This window comes from Sitophilus oryzae, unplaced genomic scaffold (assembly GCF_002938485.1).
Source record: "Sitophilus oryzae breed Bouriz unplaced genomic scaffold, Soryzae_2.0 scaffold_1318_pilon_pilon, whole genome shotgun sequence".
Taxonomy (NCBI): domain Eukaryota; kingdom Metazoa; phylum Arthropoda; class Insecta; order Coleoptera; family Curculionidae; genus Sitophilus; species Sitophilus oryzae.
Window position 1 is genome coordinate 1,075,182 of NW_022145969.1, and position 26,162 is coordinate 1,101,343.

Sequence of the window (26,162 nt, forward strand, 5' to 3'; positions counted from 1 at the left end):
TTCCTTATATCTAACATCTGTATATCTGTATATCTAACATCTATATATTTTTTGTACCATTTATACGTCATTCTAATTAGTTAGTAACTATTGAATAAATATATAGAGGCTTGCTTAACTGTCTTGATGTTTTGAGAAAATATTTTTTGGAAACCATTATTCTTTTTGAACGATTTAAAAAAAAATTCTATTAACATAAACACGTTTTGATTTATGCTACGTTTTTGTTCTTATGCCAAAGCTATTATGTTCAGAAACAAAATACTTGTAACTTTAAGCAAGCGACCTTTCCAAAAACTGTATTGTATTTTGTTTGTTTTCTCTAATTAGTGTTAATTACAAATTGAAAATAAAGACACAGAGTATCATTGTTTGTTTATTTAAACGAATGATGAATATTTTGATTTACAAAAAGAGCTTTTATCTTGAATTTGAAAATATTGTTCTCATTAATTTTATTTATAATTAATATTCTGCCGGAATTTGGAGTTTATTTGGAACAGCTTTGTAAAATTCATTATTTCCCAATTATGCAAGATAGATTGCAACTTATTTTAATATAAAGTACTGCATACAATTCTATTTGAACTTTAACTAGATTCTGAAAACAAGTATAAACTGTTAAACTAAAACGTGAACTATGTGGACCAACAAGCACTTGAGAATTAACGATCTATGATTAGTTTCGGGTGAACTTTGTTTTAGCTGAAATCGCTTATAAAAAAAACAACATTTCTTATATTCAAAGGTAGTGTTATTTGGGATAAAGGCAAGGAAGGTTTTTGAACTGTGGTGAACACGTCATAAAGATGTTTATAGGCAGTTATATGTTATATAGCAAGTTATATGTTTTTTTTTTGCTAAAATACATTTTTTTTCAAGTAAATTTTGAAACGTTTCAAAGCACATAATCTCGTAAGATATCTAAGAAGTAATTTTTTGACACAGCGTATGGCTTAAATAGGTACGTTTTGTCATTTGCCTAGCTCTTTGCTTTGTAATTGAAGCTGTGTATGTTTAAGCCTATCTGATTGAACTATACATAATTAATTTTCGCAACAATAAACTCCCACAAATGTTTCGTGCGAAATCAGATTAAAATAGATTTTGCAAATATATTTATTCGTTTAAATTTTAATAATTATTGGTGGGCGATCGATAAATAGTCTCCATACCGATGAAATTATTCAGATTTCATCCCCGTTTTATTCAGGAAAATAAATTTCAAAATAAAATAGTAGGATATAATTGTCAGCTGACATTTCTGATAGAATTACCCTAGTTTCAATCGTTAATGTTGGCAGTAAGTTCATTACCGAATTTTTTGAGCACTCTATTTCACGGTCAGCTCTCATGTCAAACCAAACTAAAGAATTATATTTTTTCCTATATGTACGCGAGAAAAAAAAGTGATACCATTGAATACAGGTAGTTAGTGAAAGGGTTTGTGTGGCTCCAACACAATTTAGATTAAAATTAGGTTCTAGTAAGCTGGTGCCGGTGCCTTTATAGCCACAAACGTTTCAAAGAACCAAAAGCGCGTGTTGAACTAAATCGTGCGGATGTTCTCCGGTATTTCTCGTTTTTCCTTTTGGGTAATTTGTGAAAAATAAAGTAAAAAGCACCCGTAAAGGAAAAAAGGTTCTGAAAAACGACCGGCCTTTACCGGGGCTTTACATTAAAATATTAAAATTTTTATTCCATGTATTCCCTCTGTCCTTTTTTATCCGACTTACGCCAGAACTCTCATATTTTATTAATCTTAAAAATACGACTACACAAACATAACAAGATGGCGTATATATATTTTTTTATTTAAAAAATCTCAATATATTTTCGGTGAAAATATACCGGAGGCTTCACGCAAAAAGCGAAATAATAATTTTTCCCGTTTTTTTTTCTGTGAACGATAGATGGCCCTGCTATAGTTCGTGTCAACATATTTGTGAGAAGTATCTCAAAGATTGATGACGTTACCATGGTAAGTGTCTTTTTCACCAGAGAATGGGACTGACTATCTCTATTTGTGTAGTTGTGGATGGTAGTCTAGTTCATTCTATGAAAAAGTTTCAGGCCTTGTCAAATGTTTTCTTCCACAACTGATTCTTAGCACATTCGAGACATACATACAGTGTGACCCACTCAAGACCGGGCACCCTCCATAAAATCTGTGTTTATAGTTTATAGTCCGATTTTGATGATTTTTTTTTCAAATATAAAGTTTCAAAAAATGTACTTTAGGGCTCAATGTCATGTTATTTCACAAAAAACAAGGCCTACTTAATAAAGTTTTTGTGGTGAAAAATTTGCTAAATCATATTAGCGATTTTTTTTCAAAAAATTTGAGTACACCCCTACATTCGGCATCCCCCAAAACAGTTCTGTACCAAATTTCGTTTAAAAATATTAATTATTAATAATTCTGCAGTTAAATTAAATAATTCCCTATTTTGCCAATTTAACGATGAGTTATCAAGTAACCCTTGAAAAAAACAATCCACGATAACGAGTTTTATTACAAACAATGATAAAAATACTATAACCGAATAATAAGTTAAACATATTCAAATAATTCTAGTTGCTTCTACCAGCCCTCCATTCAGTTCAATACATTTGTCGCATCTTTTTCTTAGGTTAACAGTTACATTCCTAAGCTGCTGTGGTGTAATATTTGCAGACGCCTCTGTAATTCTAATACGTAATTCATCTACAGATTGAGGTCTAGACTTGTAAACTTGTTGCTTTAAGAAACCCCAAAGAAAGAAATCAAGGGTGTTAGGTCCGGGGATCTCGGTGGCCACTCAATTAGCGGGCTATTTCGACCTATCCACTTATTTTCAAAATTTTCATTTAACCATTCCCTGACAACTGCCGCGTTATGCACAGGTGATCCGTCCAATTGAAATTTTAAATTCAAACGGGTTTGGCATGGTAAATTATGTATTGCATCCCAAAAGTCATTAATCAGAAAATTCAAAAACGTTGGACTATTCAAATTTCTCTCAAAAAAATATGGACCAATGATTCTATCATCAAGTATGCCACACCACACATTTAATTTCTGAGAATACTGTCTTCTTGTATTGATCACCCATTCAGGGTTTTCGACTGCCCAGAATCGCGAATTTTGAGAGGATACTACTCCGTTTGTACTAAATGTTGCCTCATCACTAAATAAAATTTCTTTTAAGAAATTTCTATTATTTAAATACTCTGCTTGAGCCCATAAGCAGAATTCTAATCGTCTAACATCATCTCCGTTTTCCAAAGTGTGTAAAATCTTTGGTTTAAAGGGTTTAACTTTATTAGTTCGCAAACATCTCCTAATATTTTCCCTTGGTATATCCAAATCAACACTGGCGCCTCTAATGCTTGCACGAGGATTGTTACGAAAATATTCTAATATTTCCTCATTCCGCCTATTTATTCGATGTTCCGGCCTTCTGTTTTTTAGTAAGTATTTTGACACACAACCAGTTTCATTAAAAACTCTATTTATTCGTTGAACCGTGCTTCTACTTACTGCAGGTCTGTCGGGATGTCTGTTGTTAAATTCTCTGGCAGCTTCTCCTGCTTGAAGATAGTTATCACCCACTAAACGAATAATTTCAATTTTATCCCTAATATTTAATTGTTCCATAATGCAAATAATATTTCTTGATACAACACTTTTCTGCGTGCTATTAAATTAATATTCAATTCTACGCTGCAAGAATTGACAGCTAATAAAACCCATTGTTGTGGATTGTTTTTTTCAAGGGTTACGTGATAACTCATCGTTAAATTGGCAAAAATAGGGAATTATTTAATTTAACTGCAGAATTATTAATAATTAATATTTTTAAACGAAATTTGGTACAGAACTGTTTTGGGGGATGCCGAATGTAGGGGTGTACTCAAATTTTTTGAAAAAAAATCGCTAATATGATTTAGCAAATTTTTCACCACAAAAACTTTATTAAGTAGGCCTTGTTTTTTGTGAAATAACATGACATTGAGCCCTAAAGTACATTTTTTGAAACTTTATATTTGAAAAAAAAATCATCAAAATCGGACTATAAACACAGATTTTATGGAGGGTGCCCGGTCTTGAGTGGGTCACACTGTATATACATTTCAGTTTTTGTTTGTAGCAGCCAATGCGCTAAATGACTCGACTCTTTTACCATTATTTTGGCCTGGTATTTATCAGAAATGCATCATTTCGACGAAAACTCTAGTTACATGGAACTAAAACTAACCGAGACTAGGATAATCTAAATTTATTTTGTGCTTATTATAGTGGCTGTATTTGGTTATAGCCTATCGAAAAATTTTGCATTTATCTGTATTTTTTATTGAGCATATCTCAGATACAAGATAATTAACAATATGATAATGTGCAACAGGATTCCTAACAAAATTTTACCATAAATTCATTATTTTCAAGAGAATTATGTTAGGAAATTCTAAAATTATTGGTATTCAGCTTTCCGTAAACTTCTTTTTTTCCTTCTTTCTCAGCCTGGTTCCATCCAGGGTTGGATGTAGGCCTCTTCTAGGTTTTAAAGATCAATGAGCTTTATCATGTTGTTAAAAACCTTTTATTTGAGCTATATTTCATACTAAAAAAAAGAAACGAAAGATTTTGGAACCTGGTCTCATACTTTTACGGTTATTTGCTTGTCTTTTTTTGGTTAGAATATTCTGATTTTCTCACAAGTTGGACTGTTCTGACCGTTTCCCATCAAGTTAAATGAAATATATCCATACTTTACGAGCGAATATTTTGAGTTGGATGTGCTAGATTTGCTTATTTACTGCGTAAGCTGGGTTTACAACATATTTTTATTTTCTACCGAGACTCGTACTTTAGTATGAATAGATATAATCAATTTTATTAGTTTTTCCTATCATATTTCTCTTCTCCATATTCAATAAACTTTCATCTATTGAAGCAAGATACAAAACAAAGTGATATGCCTTTCTTCAATACCGTCATCTCATACCCATTCTTCGGCATACATGCATTTCAAATTTTGATTGCATTGGTAGTATAAGACAAGATTGAATGCCGGAGTCAGTTGTAACGAATGTTCAGCCCATTATCATCTTCAAAGTATTTAGAAAATCATCTGGATCTAGAAGATACATGTTAAAATATACTATTTGATTTAATGTAATTTTACACTGATAAAATTGCGTCTTGGTTTGTTTTATGTTATGGACCTAGGTATTTTTGTAAGAGCTTATGATGACAGATTTGATTAGATAAGTTGTAAAAAGGTTGAAGACAATGTCTGAAAATACCTAGGTCTTTTTTTATGAGGACAGTTTGAAAAGAAACAGGATGTGCTGTGGTGGTAGTCGGGCATGGCCATGCCAATTTCAGGTACATTCCGCCAATGCGAGATGTGATTGGCTACCCGAGACCATACCACGCCATTTGGAACTTAAATCACCACTGGCGCTTAATTTAGTCCATTCAATAGACTTGTTTACGAAATTTAAGCTCTAACCGAAATAAATCAAACAATATCCTGGTTTTATAGTAAACTAGGCTATTAATTGGACTAATTACAATCAGTAATTGCAACTTTTTTGATTTTCACACGCCATTGCAGGCGATAACCCAACCGTAGTTAGGATCAACATCTTCTTGCGATCTATCAGCAAAATTGACGATTATAAAATGGTGAGTGTGCGGTCTTGCCAGTCATGTCAAGTATTGATGAAAGAGCAGATAAGTATATTCAAACTTATGAACACGGCTTTGTATATAACGCCCCACAAAACCAATTTAATAAGTGTATTTTCAAAAGCACCTTCACTAACGGTTTGTACCATAGACTTAAAATAAAATATAGACTGAGCATCTCATTCATAAATAGCTGGAACATGCGGTCAGACAATATCTTGTTATAGTTGTGTTATTGTTTTAGGTTATAACGAGTGCGACACGAGCGATAGATAGGTTGTCTCTGTCGTAACGGTCGTTCCCTGACGACTCTGCCGAGAAACACAACACTGTCTTTCGTTTCTCAAGTACACCTGAACTCTCCGTCTCATAGCCGGGTAATTTTTTTATTTTAATGAAGCTATAATTAAATTAAAAATATATCGTATTTAAACTTTTTATATTTTATTAAGATTTAGGACAGGTTTTTAAATAAAAGTTTAGAAAAACGTCTTAGAGTCCAAAAAGGATAAAAATAATAAAATACACGTTATAGAAGAAATTTTATAATCGAAATTACGTAATTTTGAAATTAATAATAAATTATTAATTTAGTCAAACATTTACAACCCCTAATATTAATGAAAACAGGATCTATTCCACAGATATAATAGAATCGGCGACAGAGAGAGAAAAAAAAATATGATTGTTGTAATTTTTTTTCTGGTTAAGTGATGTCTTATTATGTAAAATAGAGAAAACATAAATCTGTTCCATTAAAGCAAGGAAGGTGATAGGAAGGGGATAAAATGAAAACTACATTTATTTAACTCGGTACTGTCTTTATTATACCGGGTGCGTCCCAAAAGTGGCTCAACCCCATAATTTTTTTATATTTTCAAATAAAAAAACAAGATTTAGTATGTTAGTATATGACATAAATTAGGATTGATTGACGCATTCAATTGTTTTTGGTCACTTTCTGTTTCACCGGAAATGACTATAACTTTTAATTTTTAAACGGCACCCTCGGTATATTTCTACTTTATTTGATAGAAAATGACACTCTGAATAGAATGACATATCATATGTCAACTTTTGACACTTTCGCATATGGTTTAATTGTAATTGTAACACGTGGTTCATAACGACAATTTGACTCGAAATACCAAGTGTGTGGTATCAATATATTCATAAAAAAATGCTTTTTCCAAATATGCTAACGAGTCACCCTTGTTCCATTTGAAAAAATTGACATATGTATGATTAAAAATATGATTTGTACATCTTTTAATCGGCCTAGACAAGACACGAAACCCATTAGACGATCAAAACTATTTTTCCAAGGCTCCTTGATTAAAACTTAGTGTTTTTAACAACACCATGGCACCCTGGATTGAAATTTATAATACGATTTGTTTTTAAGCGACAATGTCAAAAGTTGACATATGATATGTCATTCTATTCAGAATTCTATTATCATTTTCTATCGAATAAAGTAGAAATATACCGAGGGTGCCTTTAAAAATCAAAAGATGTAATCATTTCGGTGAAACAGAAAGAGACCAAAAACAATTGAATACGTCAATAAATCCTAATTTATGTCATATACCTACTAACATACAAATCTGTTTTTTTATCTGAAAAAATAAAAAAGTTATAGCGGTGAACCACTTTTGAGACGACCCGGTATATTAAAAAATATTGTCTCATAATGTAATATCATATTAAAATTCTTGTATGTTATTTTAGATTCTGAAGATAATTTTAGAATAAACCGGAATATATTTTTAATAAAAACATTATTAATTATTAACAGGGTTATAATTATGATTTTGTTACAATGTAAGTAAGTAAATAATGTAATATAAGAGAAAAAATTCAGATTTTACATTTTACTAAAATATTATCTAAATAAGCGCCTTTCTACAACAACGCCACTGACTCCCAATGGGTAAATTGAGTTGCCTACCGGTCAAAGTCGTTTCAAGACTTAAAAGGATTATTTAAGTCAAATTTCTTTGCAAATTTGGCACTGGCAGGCTTTCCCATATTTTACTAGTTTTTGAACAGAAAAAAGTCAATAAAATAAACACTTAAGGACTACAAGCTAAGAAAATGCGTTTATACAGCCGGGAGATAGCGGCAACAAAGCTTTACCGCACGTGCGACACGTTACCTACAAGGTAATAAATGAATGAATAGGCTCCCTCGCCTCTAATCGGTGTTGTCATATTGTAAAGAACTTATCCTTATTAAACAGTATCCCACTTATAATTTAGTAGTATAAGGACTATTTAATACATCTATGGAATATTATAACCTACTTTATTAAACTGTAGTATTAATATCTCAATATATGGGTATAACAAGAAAAAAAATATTGATAATATTAAAAACGTGACAACATAGGCTGGATGAGGAAGGCTCGGTCGACTGTACCCAGAAGTAAACATGTGTACAAAAAAGGTTGTTTGTCCGCGTTGAGATGTAAATAGTGTAGTCTATATTTTTTTTAAGTCTATGGTTTGTACACAGAATGTTACAATTATCTTCCTCGTTTCATTTTCTGCAATACCTTAGTCATATATTGCTACCAAAATTATGTCACCATCAAGAAGAGTTTCCAAAAGCACTTTTCATTCCTTTCCATATATCATATCTTTTCAGCAAACAGCTAAACATTTTATATTCAGAATTGTTTTCATGGTTGTAGCAACTGTATTAAAAAAATAATAAGTACTAATATTAGTAACAATAGTTGATTGTGAAAAATTATCAACTAATCTAAATGTAGTGAAGTAGATGATTGGTTGGAATTAACGTTGAGTGTGTTAAATAAAATTATTTACATCTGGGTAGTGATGATTCTGTTTTAAATTACAGCAAATATGAAGAATTAGGGTACGGTTTCAAAATAAATGGAAGCCTAACATAATTTTCGAACTTTATAGAGTTTTGATTCTAATTTTGTATGTAATATTATTAATGTTGCCCTTTAAACAAGTGAAATCTTGTTATTGTAATATAACTATAAGTAGATACATCGTGTTATTTTATTATCATTTATGTATAGCAGCAAATATTACATTAAAATCTAAATTTATTGAAAACGAAACACAATTAGGCCCTACTAAATATTAATTTTATCGCTACGTGGAATTACAAATACATTTTATTCGTTTTAGAGTAAATTTGGAGTAAATGGAATTTTTCGAGAGGTGATTTTTAATTATATTTTGTAAAAGCAAACGAAAATCAATTAATTAATCAGTCAAAATTATCTTGTACAAATTGAAAAGGAAACTCGATATGATTCAAAAATATTTCGAAGGCAAAGAAGTTTTAAATTGGGCAAATTCTGGAGTATTTTATGATTAAAGCGTAAGTGTATTTGAATTACTTTATTGTTTGTTACTTTTGTAAGTTTAAATTGAAGTTGCTATAAACATGATTATCCAATATACATTAAAACGTCTTAAACATATAGAAAAGGTTATATTTCTAAACTAAATTTTATAGAGAAAACCAGAAAACAGCTTTCATACACCTGCTGGTCACTGTTTCACTTAGCTTAGCTATCACATATGCATAATTATTGTTTTATTGTCAATTGAGTCTCAAACAAATTTCATTGTATTCTTTTATACAATACAGGGTGGGCCACTGAAAACTTACAATGGCTATAATTTTTAAACCAAAAAAGATATAAAAAAAAATAAAAAATACCGTTTCTATAATACCGAGGGGGAATACATATGACGTATTTTTTAAACCACCCCGACCTACCCCTTAGGCTGCACCCCTACTCACTTGAAAATCTTAAAATGGCAATACCCCACTTGTGGCGCCTTTTTGGAAAGCCCATGAAAAATGCTAAACGATGATTAAAAAACTACCCCTTACACGAAAAATTAGGTGGATATTAATGAAAAAACGGATTTTTTAGCATAAGTTACAAATTGGGACCCAGCTAAATGAGGCAAATAAGGCATTTTTCAAACCACCCTGACCCACCCCTAGGCCATTGTAAATGAGGTTCAAAATCAAAGAGATTTGAAAGGAAATTTAACTCTTAATGAAGACCTCATACACTTTCAGTAAGATAGGGCCCCTCCGCATTATTCTATTGTCACAAGGCGGTGGTTGGATAGATATTATCCAAAGCAATGTATTGGCAGAAGCGGTCCAATCGAGTGGCCGCCAAGGTTACCTGATATCACTCCTTTATAGACTTTTTCTTGTGGGGTTACACTAAATCCATAGTCTACAAGATAAAACCAGGTTCGTTGCAAGAATTACGACAGAGGATAACTGAAGCATGTCGAAATATTCCGTGAGAGACTTTCCAAAAAGTGAGAGAAGAATTTGAAAATCGTTTGTATTTTGAGCAATTGTTAAAATAAATTATCATTTTAAATTTCTTTCAAATTGTCACACCTACATTTCTTATCACTACTTACCAGTAATTAAGTTGAAGTCTGTATGACCATCGTTTAGCAATTTCAATTAGCTTTCCAAAGAAGTGTCACAAGTGGGGTATCGCTATCTTGAGATTAGAAGTGAGGGGGTGCCACCTAAGGGTGGGTGGGGGTGTTCTGATAAACACCTCATTTGCCTCATTTAGCTGGATCCCAAATTGTAACTTATGCTGAAAAAATCACTTTTTTCATTAATGTCCACCTAATTTTTCGTGTAAGGGGTAGTTTTTCAATTTCACCCTAAAAACTTTATAATCATCGTTTAGCATTTTTTATGGGCTTTCCAAAAAGGCGCCACAAGTGGGGTGTTGCCATTTAAGATTTTCAAGTGAGTAGGGGTGCCGCATAAGGGGTAGGTCGGGGTGGTTCAAAAAATACGTCATATGTATTCCCCCTCGATATTATAGAAACGGTAATTTTTATTTTTTTGATATCTTTTTTGGTTTAAAAATTATAGCCATTGTAAGTTTTCAGTGGCCCACCCTGTATAGCACCATACGTGAATAAAAAAGTTCATAAAAATAGCAGGGCTATTTACAGAATTGCGGGGAAAAGAAAAACAATCTGCACTGCCAGAAAACGGACTATTTTTGTCTAATTCAGGATGAATACTCTCGTTAACTTGATCTATCTTTAACAGTTGGGAAATAATATATTTATCTGCTCTTGCGGGTTGATGAGTGTCATGTAACAATGTACCTGTATATAAGTATTTGATATAAAATGTCTGTACTTGTTCCGGTTGCCATTTTGCATATTCTTTGCACAGGGCCAAAATCTGGTGAATGGTGAAGGCACCAGCACCACAGCAAGCATGTATGGCGTCGGAGATAACACGTTATGTCTAACTGGGAGACTATTTGACGTTTAGTGTTGTTGCATGCACTATAGGATGTCCCAACAAAAACATACGACGATTTGACCATTTCGATGACATAACCAATCACACAGACCTAATAGATATTATAGAAACTATCTGTGCTGCACTATTATTCTTATAATATCTCTATTATATTCTGTACATATATAAAACAAGCGGATTAAAAAAATAGGATATCCATATTTACATAGTTTTCCTTATCTAAAAGCACATCATTATATCAAGTCAGTATTATATTGATTCTTCTCTTCTATCTTAAAAACTGAAATTTTCTATCACAGAAATCTGAGAATGCCACTATTAACTCTATAAATTCGGATAGAGGTGAATTAAATTTGCCATGTTACGTCACTGAGAAGAAATATTGTAGTTTCAGTTGAATATAAATCACTTTTGACATAATTTGGTTTCTATGTAATGCCCTATGCAAGGCCCATCAAAACAAGACAATATTTTAATCTTTTTAGCTGAGATTCGTTTTATATATCGGAAAATATATTTAATCTCACAAAACATTGATATTCTTATTGAATCTGTAAAGAGTATGATTTTTATATGTGTTCAGATATGTAAGACACTTTGTTTACAATATATTTTGAATGTAATTGTTGTCGAAATGCTCAAAGCTAATTTCTCAGAAAAAAAGTTAGTTTTAGGTAGATAGCTTAAATTTTTCGTACAGTAAAGTTACCGCTATTGAATATTTTCAGGCTATTTTTTTAAATAGCTTACTCCGCTGACACATTTGAACGTATTTTTGCTTTTTTTCAGGTATCTCTCTGGTTTTGGTATCTATCTAACCCAGAGTTTTCGTTGGAACACCCTGTATATACTAGCACATCTACTTTTACTCAGTACTATATCACAGCACATCCAAATTTCGATAAAAAACTATTTCATACATTATAGAGGTTTCGTTAGCCAAGGCTGTGGGAAATTTTGAGGTGCTGCGGAATTTTGTTGATCTGTCTCTTTCTATTTGTGATGTTAATTTTGACTCCTTTGTGATATATGTGTTGTTATGTTTGTGAAACTTCTGTGGGCTACCTTTGAGAAGTGTTCAGCATGATTTTATTTTGTTTTCCTGTGACCTTTATGTGCTGTAATTCATTTCTATTGATGTTTTATGGAATATATACTATTTAAAACTCGTGTTGATAGTGTTTTTGATAGAATTGTTAATTAATGAAGAGAAAATAAATACTTAATTCTAAGATACATAAAAATTACTACTCAAGTTTCAAGTTTGCACAGAAACTTTAATGTTTGAGGGCTTAATAAAAAGAGCTGGACCAATATTTTACTACTTAAAATAGGATATGGCTTATTAAAAATTAATTAGCTAGTTAATTTTAACTGACATTGTTGTTTTTCAATTGGAAGTTATATAAAATCTGAATTAATTGTTATAACAATTGTTTTAATGAAATATGTTACGAAATGTATAGAAATATAATTAAATATTTTATAAACAAAGGCAAAAGCAAATTAAATTTGTTATTTGATTTATTAAAATGAAAACGAAATACGACAAAGCTTAAATAATAAATATAACAAACGTTACGATTAATTTTTTAAATCAAAGAAAAAAAGAAAATAAGAATGGTTATATACATTAATTGGAAATTCTTTGAAGTTAATTATATTTTTTCTTGCGCTATGTTTGTTGGAAGTATTGAATTTGAACTCAATCGGTATAAACATTTATTATTGTGAAGTATTTTCTTGTTGGTTCTCATTAAAAATAGCTTTATGCCTCGGTTATATTAATCTTAATTCTTGCGTTTTATTTAGCCACTTTACCGTAAGGAGAATTTTACTGCACTCTTCGCTTTTAGAACTTAATAGCTTCATTGGTTAGCTTCGTTAGCTTTTCAGAAAACATGTTTATAGGCCATCCACAAAGTAGAAAACAACCCCGACTTTTTGCTTTGTGTTACGTAGTGTTGTATATTTGTACATATTTTCTTAAAAGTACGTCGATTTAGTGGCCTATATTTTTAATATATACAATAGATCATAGAAAAGTATATAAACTACGAACATTTTCTTTAATAATATTTTTATTTGAAAATTCGAATGATTTATTTATTACAAATTTATTTCATATATGAATGCTTTATTAGCGGGATTTTTAATTTTATTTCTGTATACTCTATTGCCTTAAACTTCATTTTTTTTGTAAAAACAGCATATTTATAATATTATTTGATTTAATTCTTTAAGCATGAAGCATGGAAAAGTTCTTACAAAAACGTTATTATAACTTTGATCTTAACGTATAAAATAAAATTAGTTAAAACTTGCAAAATAAGATAAAAAAATCATGGCACAAAAGATTCGAGATTTAAAAAACAATTTTCGAGCGAATAAATGTGCAACAATGAAAATATATATAGTCTGTGAAACGAATAACTTTGAATTTGACAGTTCCCGCGGGCTTTTCTAGTGTTAATTTTATTAGGTTAGCAACTTGCGGCCATGCTGACGCAATGCCGTCTCTAATAGAACAGCCTCGGAGCGAGATTTATTACGTCACGCTAGTTAGATACTACTGATTAATAAATATGTTGTAGAATACATGGAAAAGATAATTATTCCTCGCATTTTTGGTTTGTATTTTAAAAATGATATAGTTTAGATGAAATATACATAATATACAGTTAATAAATACAATATATATACCTATTTATAGTAATAAACACTTTGGCAAATAAATTATGAACCATACAAATGCAGCAAATGTTTTACAATATACAAATAATGAATAGGTACATTGACTATTGCTGAAATCGTACTCCATAGTCAATGTAGATAGTTTTAGTGTTAAGAATAATAATTTTAAAAAATATGTGGTTATCTTTTGACAAGTTTATATTAGTTTATTAATTGCAGTAAACATTATGTGGTGTGTAGTCTGAATATTTTATATGTCATTTTTTGGATTATATTCGACACTATTTTTTTCATATGACACAACACTGATGAAGGCTATAATGTTAGCCGAAAGGTTTTTTTTAAACCAAATTTAAATAATGAAAAACCAAATGAAAACTTAATCAGCGTTTTTCCCGAAATCCCAAGAAAATCAAAAATTTTAGAATAATTTTACATATTATAAAATGACAGCGATCATTATTTCATAGCCTTTTTTCTATGATATTGTATTATTTGCAAATATAATTTTTTGAACATTGATACTTGCAAAATATACATATAAATTTTGTGAATGCAAATAATAATATATCACTATTAGTAGATATTGAATGTTTTTTGTTAAATTAGATCGATTTTCAAACCCCAAAATTTAAAATATATTTTACATTTTACCCATTATCCTATGTACCTATTCATTATTTGTATATTGTAAAACATTTGTTGCATTTGTATGGTTCATAGTTTATTTGCCAAAGTATTTATTACTATAAATAGGTGTATACATTGTATTTATTAACTGTATATTATGTATATTTCATGTAAACTATATCATTTTTAAAATACAAACCAAAAATACGAGGGAGAATTATGTTTTCAATGTATTCTAGAACATATTTTTTAATCCGTAGTATCTAACTAGTGTGACGTCATAAATCTCACTCCGTGGCTGTTCTATTAGAGACGGCATTGGTCTGATATTTAAAAATGTCAAAAGCTGATGACATTTTACTTTTGACAATTATGACATTTCGTGTTGATTTTTGTAAGAAGAGGAAAAACTGTCACTTGTTTTATTATTTTCCTTTTCTATTCCACGAAAGTAAAAAGAGTTACCTATCTGATCCGTTCAGGCACTCAGGGATGACACAGGGATTTTATATTTGCCATGTTGGTAAAAAATAACGGTCAAAATTCAAAGTTATTCATTTTATAGACTATATAACTTGTTTATTTCACTATTCAAATCAGCTTGGATGTCGTAGAAGACATTTTTTTTGTAAATGAGAGATCCAGCAACTTCTATTAAATTCATACGCATCAATAAAACTTTTTGGTTCTCTAGATTTCCTCTTTATTTTTGCGTTAACATTTTTTGGCCTATGTTACAAATACAGTGTGAGTCTTAAAAAGGTGCAAATATTTTTAAGGGTTGTATATTTCGACCCCAGAAATACGATTATGAGGTTTTTTGTTCGAGAAAAAATTTCGAAAATTTCGAATTTTTTGAAATAATTTTTGGAATTTTCTTTCGTGTTTTTAGTTAAAAAACATAATTTCTTGACAATATGGCCGTATAGGTAGTAGATTAAATTTACAAGAAAGAAAACCCATAAAAGATCCAGTGGTAAAAAAATCAATCATTTTTTTCGGAAATTTTTAAAGTAAAATAACTCAGTTATTTTGGACTTATTTGAAAAACGGTAAAGAGAAAATATGCTTCTTTTATTGAGATCTACTAACCTTGAAAATATTTGAACTTATTTAAGACTCACCCTGTATACCGGGTGCGTCTCATAAGTGGCTCACCCCTATAACTTTTTTATTTTTTTAGTTAAGAAAACGAGATTTGGTATGTTAGTATATGACATAAATTAGGACTGATTGACGTATTCAATTGTTTTTGGTCACTTCCTGTTTCACGGGAAATGACTACAACTTTTGATTTTTAAATGACACCCTCGGTATTTTTCTACTTTATTCGATAGAAAATAACACTCTTAGTTCTCGTATTCATTATCTATTGAATGACATATTATCATATGCGAATATATGGTTTATTTCAAATTATAACTTGCGGTTCGTAACGAAACTTTGACTCGAAATATCAAGTGTGTGGTATCAAATTATTCGTAAAAAAATGTTCTTTCCAAATATCCTAATGAGCCACCCTAGTTCCATTCGAAAAAAATGAGATATGATTAAAAATACGATTTCGGCATTTTTTAACCGGCCAGGACAGGAACACATTAGACGATCAAATCTATTTTTCCAAGGCTCCTTGATTAAGAATTAGTGTTTTTAACATAGCCATGACACTCTAGATTGAAATTTAAAATACTTAAACTTAATTTTTTTTATTATGCAAGAATATCAAAAGTTGACATATGATGTGCCATTCTATTCAGAGTGTCATTTTCTGTCGAATAAAGTAAAAAAATAGTGAAGGTGCAATTAAAAAATCAAAAGTTGTAGTCATTTCCGGTGAAACAGGAAGTGACCAAAAACAATTGAATACGTCAATCCTAATTTATGTTATATAAAATAAAAAAGTTATAGGGGTGAGCCATTTTTGAGGCGCACCCGGTATACTGAAAACCAATGAAAATCTTCAACTTATAAATCTTTATATAGTTTTCTTTAACAAAAGAAATTAATTAAAGAAATATTATTAATAAAAAATTTATTATTATTATTTTTTTTAAATTAATAAATAAAAATATTGACGAAATCTATTTAAGAAAGTAACTTGATCGATATTTGTAGAAACAATTCTTTTCTTTGATTGGCACAATATTTTTTTGGGTCTGTTGGTAATTTTCTAAAGTCAGTCTTAAAATAATGTAATTCTTATAAGATCAAGAAAACCTGAGCACAGAGATTATTTTTTCTATTTAGACGATACAAAAGAAACACAGTCTTAACTCCTACCTTTGCGAAGGTTATTTAAAGAAGCCGTCAAATAAAATTACATCAGAATTTCGTTTATTTTGCACCCCTAAGTCTGGAGACGGAAAGCAAACAATTCGAGACGTTGCTTTCGCCTTCTTCTTCCATCTCTTCGCCTCGTATATCAAATCAGAACGTTTAAGATCAAAGTAATTGATTTGACAAAAATCAGTGGAGCAGTAACGAGTTGCCGTTTTCAGGAATATTCCGTTCAATTGACGTTTCGTGAGCAGTGGCTCGATGAGCGACTCAAATTTAACGACTTCCATGGACGGCTAAAATATCTCACCCTGACGGAAGCAAACAGGGTCTGGATGCCTGACCTTTTCTTTTCCAATGAGAAGGAGGGCCACACTCATAACATTATCATGCCTAATGTCTACATCCGTATTTTTCCATACGGTTCAGTTCTGTATAGTATTCGAATATCGTTGACTCTATCGTGCCCAATGAACTTAAAGCTTTACCCTTTGGACAGGCAGATTTGCTCGTTGAGAATGGCTAGCTGTAAGTCACCAGAATTGTTTCTTGCTGATGCAGGGTGGTCCGAACTGAATTCCGGAAACTTCGGCAGCATATTCTGCACATGATGTATGTCCTAAAATGGCTTAGTTTAGGAGACATACAGTGTAGAAGCACAAATTACCTATAACAGATGCGAAAGAACACCGAATCACGCGTTCAGGTTTCTGTGACCTTCAGAAAGAGTTCATAGACAATCCGCATCAATGTATAGTTTGGGTTATTATTTGTTTGGGTGAAAATAATCTGCACCAATATGTTATCGAGGCATACAAAAAGGTCCACAGACTTCGAGACATACGAAAAATCAAGTCCATTTAGCGTGTGTCGCAATTTTCACACTTTAAAAAATTAGTTTTTTTTAGCTATAGCAACTGCAGCGACTATGAAAAAAGCTGTGTGATTTTCATAGAAAATAAGGGCACCTGTAATTCATTTGAGAATGTTATAAATCGCTAAAAGAGGTTTCAAATCTCTTGGATTTCTATTAATATTAAATAAATTTTATTAAAAATTGCACTAAAATTGTTAGTATCATTAAAAACAATTCAAATTCAAAAATTGTATCAGTCACCTTTAAGTGCATTTAAGGTGAATATTAAAGTAAATATAAATACAGCTCATTCTAAGCTCTACTTATCTTTAAGAAAAATTTAAATCATTGTTGCAATTGGGCCTTAATGCCATTTCGAATGAACAATAGTATTAATAATGTACATTATAATAATAATAAATTTTATATCATAGTGTGTATTAAAACTACTAAAACACTTTTAAATTGGTATTATATTAACAACTTTTGTTTTTTAATCCAAAAAAAAGTTACCAATTTTCTCAATCAAAATATTTGTGGTCCTGAAAAGGACCTTCGTTTTCCCATGTTCGTCAAGGTAGGTAATGGGTAAACGGTAAAAAAACAGGATAATGAAATTTAAAAAATTACAAAAATTGTTCAAAAGTGCCTCCCTCTTGCATTAAACAATAACCCAAACGATCATAAAATCCCCTCCTCACATTGGATAACATATCAGGGGTGACAGTGTCAAAGGCATTAAATATTTTCTGCCTTAACTGCTCCAAGTTTTGAATTTCTTCATGGCCGTAAATTTTAGATTTTATGTACCCCCATAAAAAGAAATCATTCACCGAGAAGTCAGGTGAAATTAAACGTCAGTCTAAACAAAACTGTCATTTTTGAAAACTTGTCAAAATTTGGACACACGCTAAATGGACTTGATTTTCCTATGTCTCGAAGTCTGTGGACTTTTCTGTATAATCTCACAGTAATTTAATAGATTGCTCGTCATATTATATCAGCTCGTAGGAGATTAGGAAAAAAAAAGATATTTATAGTATAAAAAATTAATTTATTTAACAAAATTTAATTAAAGATGTGACAAAATAGTTACTTTTCTATTGGTTCTATCGGACTTTTTTCGACTATATAAATCTTTATTTGTAAACTTTAATGCATAAAATATTTTCAATCTAATAAATAATTTAATGATGTAAATAAGAGGAAATTTGTCACATGGGTGGTGAAATTCTATAGTTTTCATTATATCAATCAGCCTCTGAATGTTCTCTTCAGTGCAAAACTCATCAAAATTTAATATAAATAATTTTTCCAGCCTGTAAATAAAATGAACAAATTTTTCCACTTTTAAATGGGTAAATAATTTCGAGTTATCCAGAGATTCGGATTCTTTTGCAAATTTTAGACAAATATCACATTGATGTATTTGAAGACCCTTTTTAATGATGTAGTCAAACATAATTAAAGGCATTTTGAGTTGAAAACATTTCTCAGAGGCTGTTTGATATAATGAAAACTATAGAATTTGACCACCCATGTGAGAAATTTCCTATTATTTACATCATTAAATGATTTATTAGATTGAAAATTTTTGATGTATCAAAGAATATCAAAAGTTGATCAAAAGAAGAATATCAAAAAATTGAACAAAGTCCGATAGAACCAATAGAAAGGTTCAAATGACAAAAATCACATTTTTAATTAAATTTTGTTAAATAAATTAATTTTTTATACTATAAATATCCCTTATAAATAAACACATTTGTATCCCATTTTAAATAAGATATATAAATTACCAAAACTTAGAAATAACAGTTCAAAAGTTCAACAAAAATCCTACACGCGTTTTTAAAAAGGAACATATAACCACGCACTATGTCACTCCAGCAAGCGAATACGACACAGCATGGGTTTCCGGACTAAACGACTGGTGTATTTACACCACTCAATAGGCGTGTCGGGTTTGCCGAACGGTTTCCGATGCAGTCGCTTTCTTTCGCATCTGTTATAGGTAATTTGTGGTAGAAGTTTCATTTTTATCTCGATTTTTTTTTCAAATAAATAATAAAAAAGAAACTTTACACCTTGTATCTCCGAAACTAAGCATTTTAGGACATACATTTATACGAACTTTTTTACTAAAAGTACTTGTTTTACTTAAAGAAGTTTCCGGAATACAGTTCGGAGCACCCTGTATAAGAAAATTACTATAGGAAATCCCTTTTTCCAGATGGATGGACTACTGACGACTTGGTTTTCCTATGGAAAGAGGGCGACCCAGTACAAGTTGTAAAAAACTTACACCTACCTAGGTTTACATTAGAGAAATTTCTTACTGACTACTGTAACAGCAAAACGAATACAGGTGAATATGTTTCATTCAAATTTTGGACTTTAAAAAAATGTATGTTTTATTTGTATTTAGGAGAATACAGTTGTTTGAAAGTGGATTTGCTGTTCAAAAGAGAGTTCAGTTACTATTTGATCCAGATCTACATACCCTGTTGCATGCTGGTCATCGTCTCTTGGGTGTCTTTTTGGCTGGACCAAGGAGCTGTGCCTGCAAGAGTGTCTCTGGGTAATTATAATCTATATTAAACTTTTTTTGCAGTTTCATGATTTTAAGTTTTAGAAATGTATTTTTTTATTATATTGTAAAGAATTTTAATTTTTATTGTCGAGAAATGCTTCACGAAATTTCAAAAAATTAACAGTTAAGTAGTAAGTTATTTTTTTAAACCTCTCTTCATCGAAAGATCAAGTATTAAACCATATTAATATTTACTTTATGAAAATCTGGGGACATGTTAACTAAATAAAAGGCTTTACCTTGTCTGGGTAAATATACGTGGTATTGTTTTTCAGAATTTCCTTTCCAACTTTGTCCTTCTGTCCTAAAATTTTAATTAATCATTTCGAGTTGAATGTAAAATTGAACAAAAGACTTGAGGATATTTGGACCTATGTAAATTCAGCTAAACGATTTTCTGTTTACTTAATAACTAACTTCGTACACGTTAAACTGCAAAAATGATTCTCAAAATACTTCGAAATCTCCCAGTTTGGATATACGAGGGTTGTCTTTTATGTTTTGCGTATAGAGGTAGAAAATATGTCAAAAATGACAGGCTTTAGAAAAAAACGCAGGACACAGTTTCATTAAGAATGTGATTATCTAAAACTTTTATCTGAAAACTTTTTGTCTAAAATAGCTTATAATGGAATTAGGGACAATTTTTAAAATAGCCAAAATTTGTCTTTTTCGAAATATCTCCCAAGCAGCATTTGGACGTCGGGACAACGTTGTGTCACGCGACCAAACGTCGGGGCGCAACGTCGGTACAACCTCGTGCCAACCCTAGTCTGCACTAGTTTGGAGAATAATTTTTGGGTCGAAACGACGTTGGATACCGACGTTGGCTAGAAGCCTAATTTAGTACAAACTGCAACGTTGTTTAAAATCCTAATTCACAGAAATACAAAACTAATATGGCGTCTAAGTCGCGTTTTATCCTAAATTGGGATAATTATAGTAAAAATATTATATTTATAATTTAGTTAGAGACATATGTCAGATGGCAGTGAAGGAAAACAAAACAAAAGTATTTAAGTGTGGAGGATGTTTGAAGATCATAATTATTGAAACACTTTAACCGACTCTGTAACTCGTTACCCAAGGTAAAAAGTTAAACGCAAACAACTTTATTGATAAATGTATTGTTTCTACTTTAAAAAATACTAATGGGCCTTGAAATTAAAGAAGTTTTAAAAATTTTCTTGAATTTTTTTTTTAGTAAAATGAGAATAATTTATTCGCATTCGAAAAAATTGTTTCCGCGTATTTTTTAGGGTCAAATATTTCAAGTTAATGTATTCAAAAAGCAGGAATTGCTATTTTAAGAACGAAACATTTTCTTATTTAACAACATGGCGGCTTTAACTTTGTTGTTTTGGAGATTAAGATGGAGTAGTTCGAGTAGTCGCATACTGGACTAATAAAGTCGCAGTTCGGCCTTAACAGGTAGTATACTAGTCGCAAGATTGCCTAATTTAGTCATTCTAGAGTCTAGCTTGTGCCGCCCTCTATAATCTAAATAAACGAGGAAGTGTCGGTAATATATGTCGATGTATATTTAAATTTAGTTTTATATGTACCTTTCTTATGTCCCATTTTAATTAAGTTTTTTTTTTATAAAAACAAAAACAGCACTGAACTGTCTGACTGAACAGAACAATGAATTGAAAATTTAAGATTTAAGGTTATGGTTCAATACAGTTGCAAAAAGGTAGTGACTCTACGTCCTACCAACGTAAGAATAAGGAAATCTAAACAACGTTGGAATTAGTAAAACAGACGACGTTTGCATAACGTTGGAATAGGTCCTGAAACTGACGTCGGAAAACTCTATATTATCCAACGTTGTAACTACGTTGTCCAAATCACCTAAAGATCACTTAAGCAAAAAAGGTTACAAGACAACGTTTATTCGACGTCGCAGAAGCTTCTACTTTGCTGTAGTACTAGTCCAACGTCGGCACAACGTTATAAAAACGTTTAAATTTATTTTAATACCAAAGGTAGGGAGCTAACTATTTTTTGTAACTAATCCAACGTTGTGTTTAGTAAACATGTGGTCGCAAGTCGTGAAAATGCTACTTGGGTAGTAAGCCATGAACTTTTTCAAAAATCCAAAAGGCGCATATTTATGACCCCACAAAACTGCAATTCTTTCCTCATTTAACCGACTCTCTATCTCCTGTAGTTTCCGAGATACCCATAGAGAACATCGTAGGAAGCTCACCCTGTATATTGAAAGACGCGTACTATGTTTCTATTTGCAAAATTTAAAAGACAACCCCCGTATTTTTCGTTGAAATCCTGGATTCGCAACTGCATGTAACACGTTAATTAAAATTATAATAGGACCCGGAGAGAATGGGCGTTTTGCTATATATGTAGGCATGTTTACGTACGTCTCTGTGTATCTTTATAAAACGCAGTTATGTTATAAACAAAGTTTTGTAGCCGTGACATTGCTTTATGTTCGGAATAAGCAAATGTCAAATTACTGTTCGGTAAATTGTTGAGTTTGCACATAACTAAATTGGAGAAAGTTTCCAGCGAACTTGCTACGGTATATTGTACCAAAATGGAAATACCTAACTAAATCTCATTTTCTCAGCCTCTCCTCTACACACAATCGTAAAAACACGATTGGACTGGGCAAATTTACTTAATGGCGGAACCACACTTTCCTGAACAAATTTACACTTATTTGCTTAATGTTAATTTATCTTTTTGAACCAAAAATAATACGCGAAATTCAACTAAAAATGACCCAAATCTATGCAGGTTTATTTAAAGCCTCTCGTTCTGACCCTAAAATGTCCCTAATAAACTTAAAACCAGGGTTGGGCATGATTTAAATCAAATTATTTTTTTAATTTTAATCATAAATATTTTTTTAAAACTTTACAATAAATCGAAAAATAATTGTAAAAGTTATAAAAATGTGTCCTAGAAAACTATAAAAAATATTTCTATAACAGATATACCCTATATCAATTTATTAAACAGCTGTATATTGATCAAGATAACTTCTGCCTTCATCAATTTATCTTCTAGTTCTTTCCAAATTTCTACCGACATTTCGACCTGCAGTAAGTATTTTACGGTATCAACTGTCGATAGTAAATAAAGGCTTTTTTCGGCTAGCCAAAATTATATAATGGAAAATAAATTTCTTGCAGTTTTTAGGTATATAATAAAATTATATAAGAGTTTCTTGCCTTGAACTGCTAATATAGAAATTAATTCCGCTATCTCGCGATGCGGGACTTAATATCTTACCGCTACTTTACGACAAGTCGTGTTTATATACTCTGCGCTGTGCTCGACATATTGTGGAAACGACCCAAGCTCACCTGATGATGGGGTAGGGCCCCGAAACCGGTAGTGAGAGCAGGTTGATCCACATTATGTCGAACACAGCGTGGAATTAATTTCTATATTAGCAGTTCAAGGCAAGAAACTCACAAACTCAAACAAAAAGAAAAATTTATTTTCCATTATATAATAATTATTGTTATCAGTATCGGGCAGAGTTATGAAGATTTAGCCATTTCGTACAGGATTTTAATTGGAATGAAGTCCTAATTATTTGGAAATCCGATTTAAATAATGTTTTCTATTAAAATAAAAAAATCTGATTTTTTTTAAATCATGATTTTTTCCAACCCTCTGAACTCAAAACAAAGATTTTCTTAAAAAATTCTTACAACCTGATCAAACATTCCTAAAGAAGGAACCTTTTACACTCAAATTAATGACCCTCTTTTACGTTTATTCAAACTTTTTGTAATGATCCTAAAATTCCTCTTGTAATCTTCGGATCTTCTTCGAAAATTTCGTACAACCCCGTAAAACATTCCTGAAGAACATACGTTTATACTAGAATTAATTAATTTATATGTAACCTGACCCTCCTCTACGTTCATTTAAAACTTTTTGTTGTGATTGTAAAATTCCTTCCCAATTCTAAACTTGCGATTTCCTCGGCCTATTTTAAACAATCAGATAAAACATTCCTAAAGGAGGAATTTATTAATTTGCGTATAAACTGTTTTATTTTCGTAGCTACGTCCACATTTGAAGGACTCTATTTATTATTTATGCGTCAAATATTAAATTTAATTAAATTTTAGTTTACCGGGTGCGCCTCAAAAGTGGCTCCTCTATATCTTTTTTATTTGTTCAGATAAAAAAAAACAGATTTTGTATAATCGTATATGACATAAATTAGGATTGATTAGTGATGTAAGGCTAATATTCCCGCGATAATATTACCTGTAATTTTGGTAATATTACGTAATATTACCGCATAATTAGTAATAAGGAAAGGTCGGAAAGCTTACTTATATTGCCCATAATTATAATTTACTAAACGGAGAAGAATATCAAAGAATGGTCGAAGCTGCTGAGAAATAAATGGAAGAAGAAGAAGATGAGAAACAAGAACTAGAGGACGAGATTGAGGATGATATACCATTATCTACTCTATTACGTACTACAACGTTGATTCCAATCAAGGTTGGTCACGATGTGGCAAATGTTCATCTGTCCAACGTTGGAAGGTGTTTGCCACATCGTGTGGGACCGGCTTAACATAGACCACTTTGACTATGACTAGTTTAAAAAACGTTCTTTTCATTTTTTGGAATATTTTTACAGTTTTGAACTGTAAAAAAATAATATTTAAAAAGCTGTTTTTTATAAATTACCAATGTTACCGTAATATTACCGGTAATATTACCGATTTATAAATTACCGGATTTTACATCACTAGGATTGATTGAAGTATTCAATTCTTTTTGGTCACTTCTTGTTTCACCGGAAATGACTACAACGTTAGATTTTTAAATGGCACCCTTTATATTTCTACTTAATTCTTTGAATAAGAAGACTAAGGAAGGAGCATAATGCTATCCATGTATTCATGCATGGTGGGCGGAAAAAGCGCCATAAAAGCACTCTAGGGTGGGGATCCTTGACAGTTCTGTTTGACGATTCATTTGACAGATTTGAATTTGATTTGAAATTTTGTGGATTTGTCAGTCTTTAAGGAGCTTATTTTATGTTATTTATTATTTATTCTACTACTGATAGTTGTATAAAGGTAGTAAATCTAGATGGAAATTGTGGCAGAACTTAAATTAACAGTGACACTATCACGATTTATCGAAAAAGACTCTAAAATAGTTGGTTGTGTAGCCTGCGGTAGATCTCGGCAAAAATCGAGTGAAATAATGGAACAACTTTTCGCTAGTAAGTGAGTATATAATATACATACGTGTAGTAAACCGATCATTTATGAAATTCACTTAAACTAACTAATTATATATTTTTTCTTCCATTTTTGCTTTTATTTACTACTTGTCAAAGATTAGATGTCAAAGAATTTAGATACGTCAATTTGACTTACCTGCTTCAGTAGCGTATCGGATGTTTATGGTTATAAATAATTATTATAACTTATCTATTTTTATTAGAATTTTATATTTTTATAAAAATTTTAATAACTACCAACATTTATTCACAACGTAAAATAAAACAACAAATTATTGAGTCTACCCCACGTCTACCCTACATCATAGTTTTACATTTTTTAAATAAAATTAGAACGACACTGATAAACCGGAATTTAAGTCGGCCATATTTGAGGCCCATCGCGGTGTACCTAATATTTTTGATATGCTCCTTCCTTAGTCTTCTTATTCAAAGACTTAATTCGATAGAAAATGACACTCTGAATAGAATGACATATATATGTCAACTTTTGACATTTTCGCATATGGTTTATTTGAAATGGTAACATGCGGTAACATGAAATTCTGTGATACCAAATTATTCGTAAACAAATGCTTTTTTTAAATATGCTAATGATATTTTAACCCGCCAGGACAAGACACATTAAACGATCAAATCTATTTTTCCAAGGTTTCTTGATTAAAAATTAGTATTTTTATTACAGCCATGGATGGCACTCTAGATTGAAATTTAAAATACGATTTTTCTTTAAGCGAAAATGTCAAAAGTTGACATGTGATATGTCATTCTATTCAGAGTGTCATTTTCTATCGAATAAAGTAGAAAAATATACCGAGATATGCCGATATTAAAAATCAAAAAATTGTAATCATTTC

General features: G+C 31.0%; 1 protein-coding gene across 8 annotated transcripts in view; it reads left to right on the top strand.

Annotated features, from left to right (window-relative positions):
* LOC115875075 (glutamate-gated chloride channel) overlaps positions 1-26,162 on the top strand; it is a 42,560-nt gene that overhangs the window by 8,039 nt on the left and 8,359 nt on the right. For 3 of the 8 annotated variants that reach the window (XM_030890436.1, XM_030890439.1, XM_030890440.1), the window contains 3 exons: positions 16,822-17,128; positions 19,690-19,824; positions 19,885-20,037. In XM_030890436.1, the coding sequence (XP_030746296.1) occupies positions 16,822-17,128; positions 19,690-19,824; positions 19,885-20,037 (595 nt within the window). Of the gene's footprint in view, positions 1-1,913; positions 1,982-5,603; positions 5,675-16,821; positions 17,129-19,689; positions 19,825-19,884; positions 20,038-26,162 lie in introns of all 8 variants that reach the window. The other 5 variants (XM_030890435.1, XM_030890438.1, XM_030890433.1 and 2 more) reach the window with 3 other exon arrangements.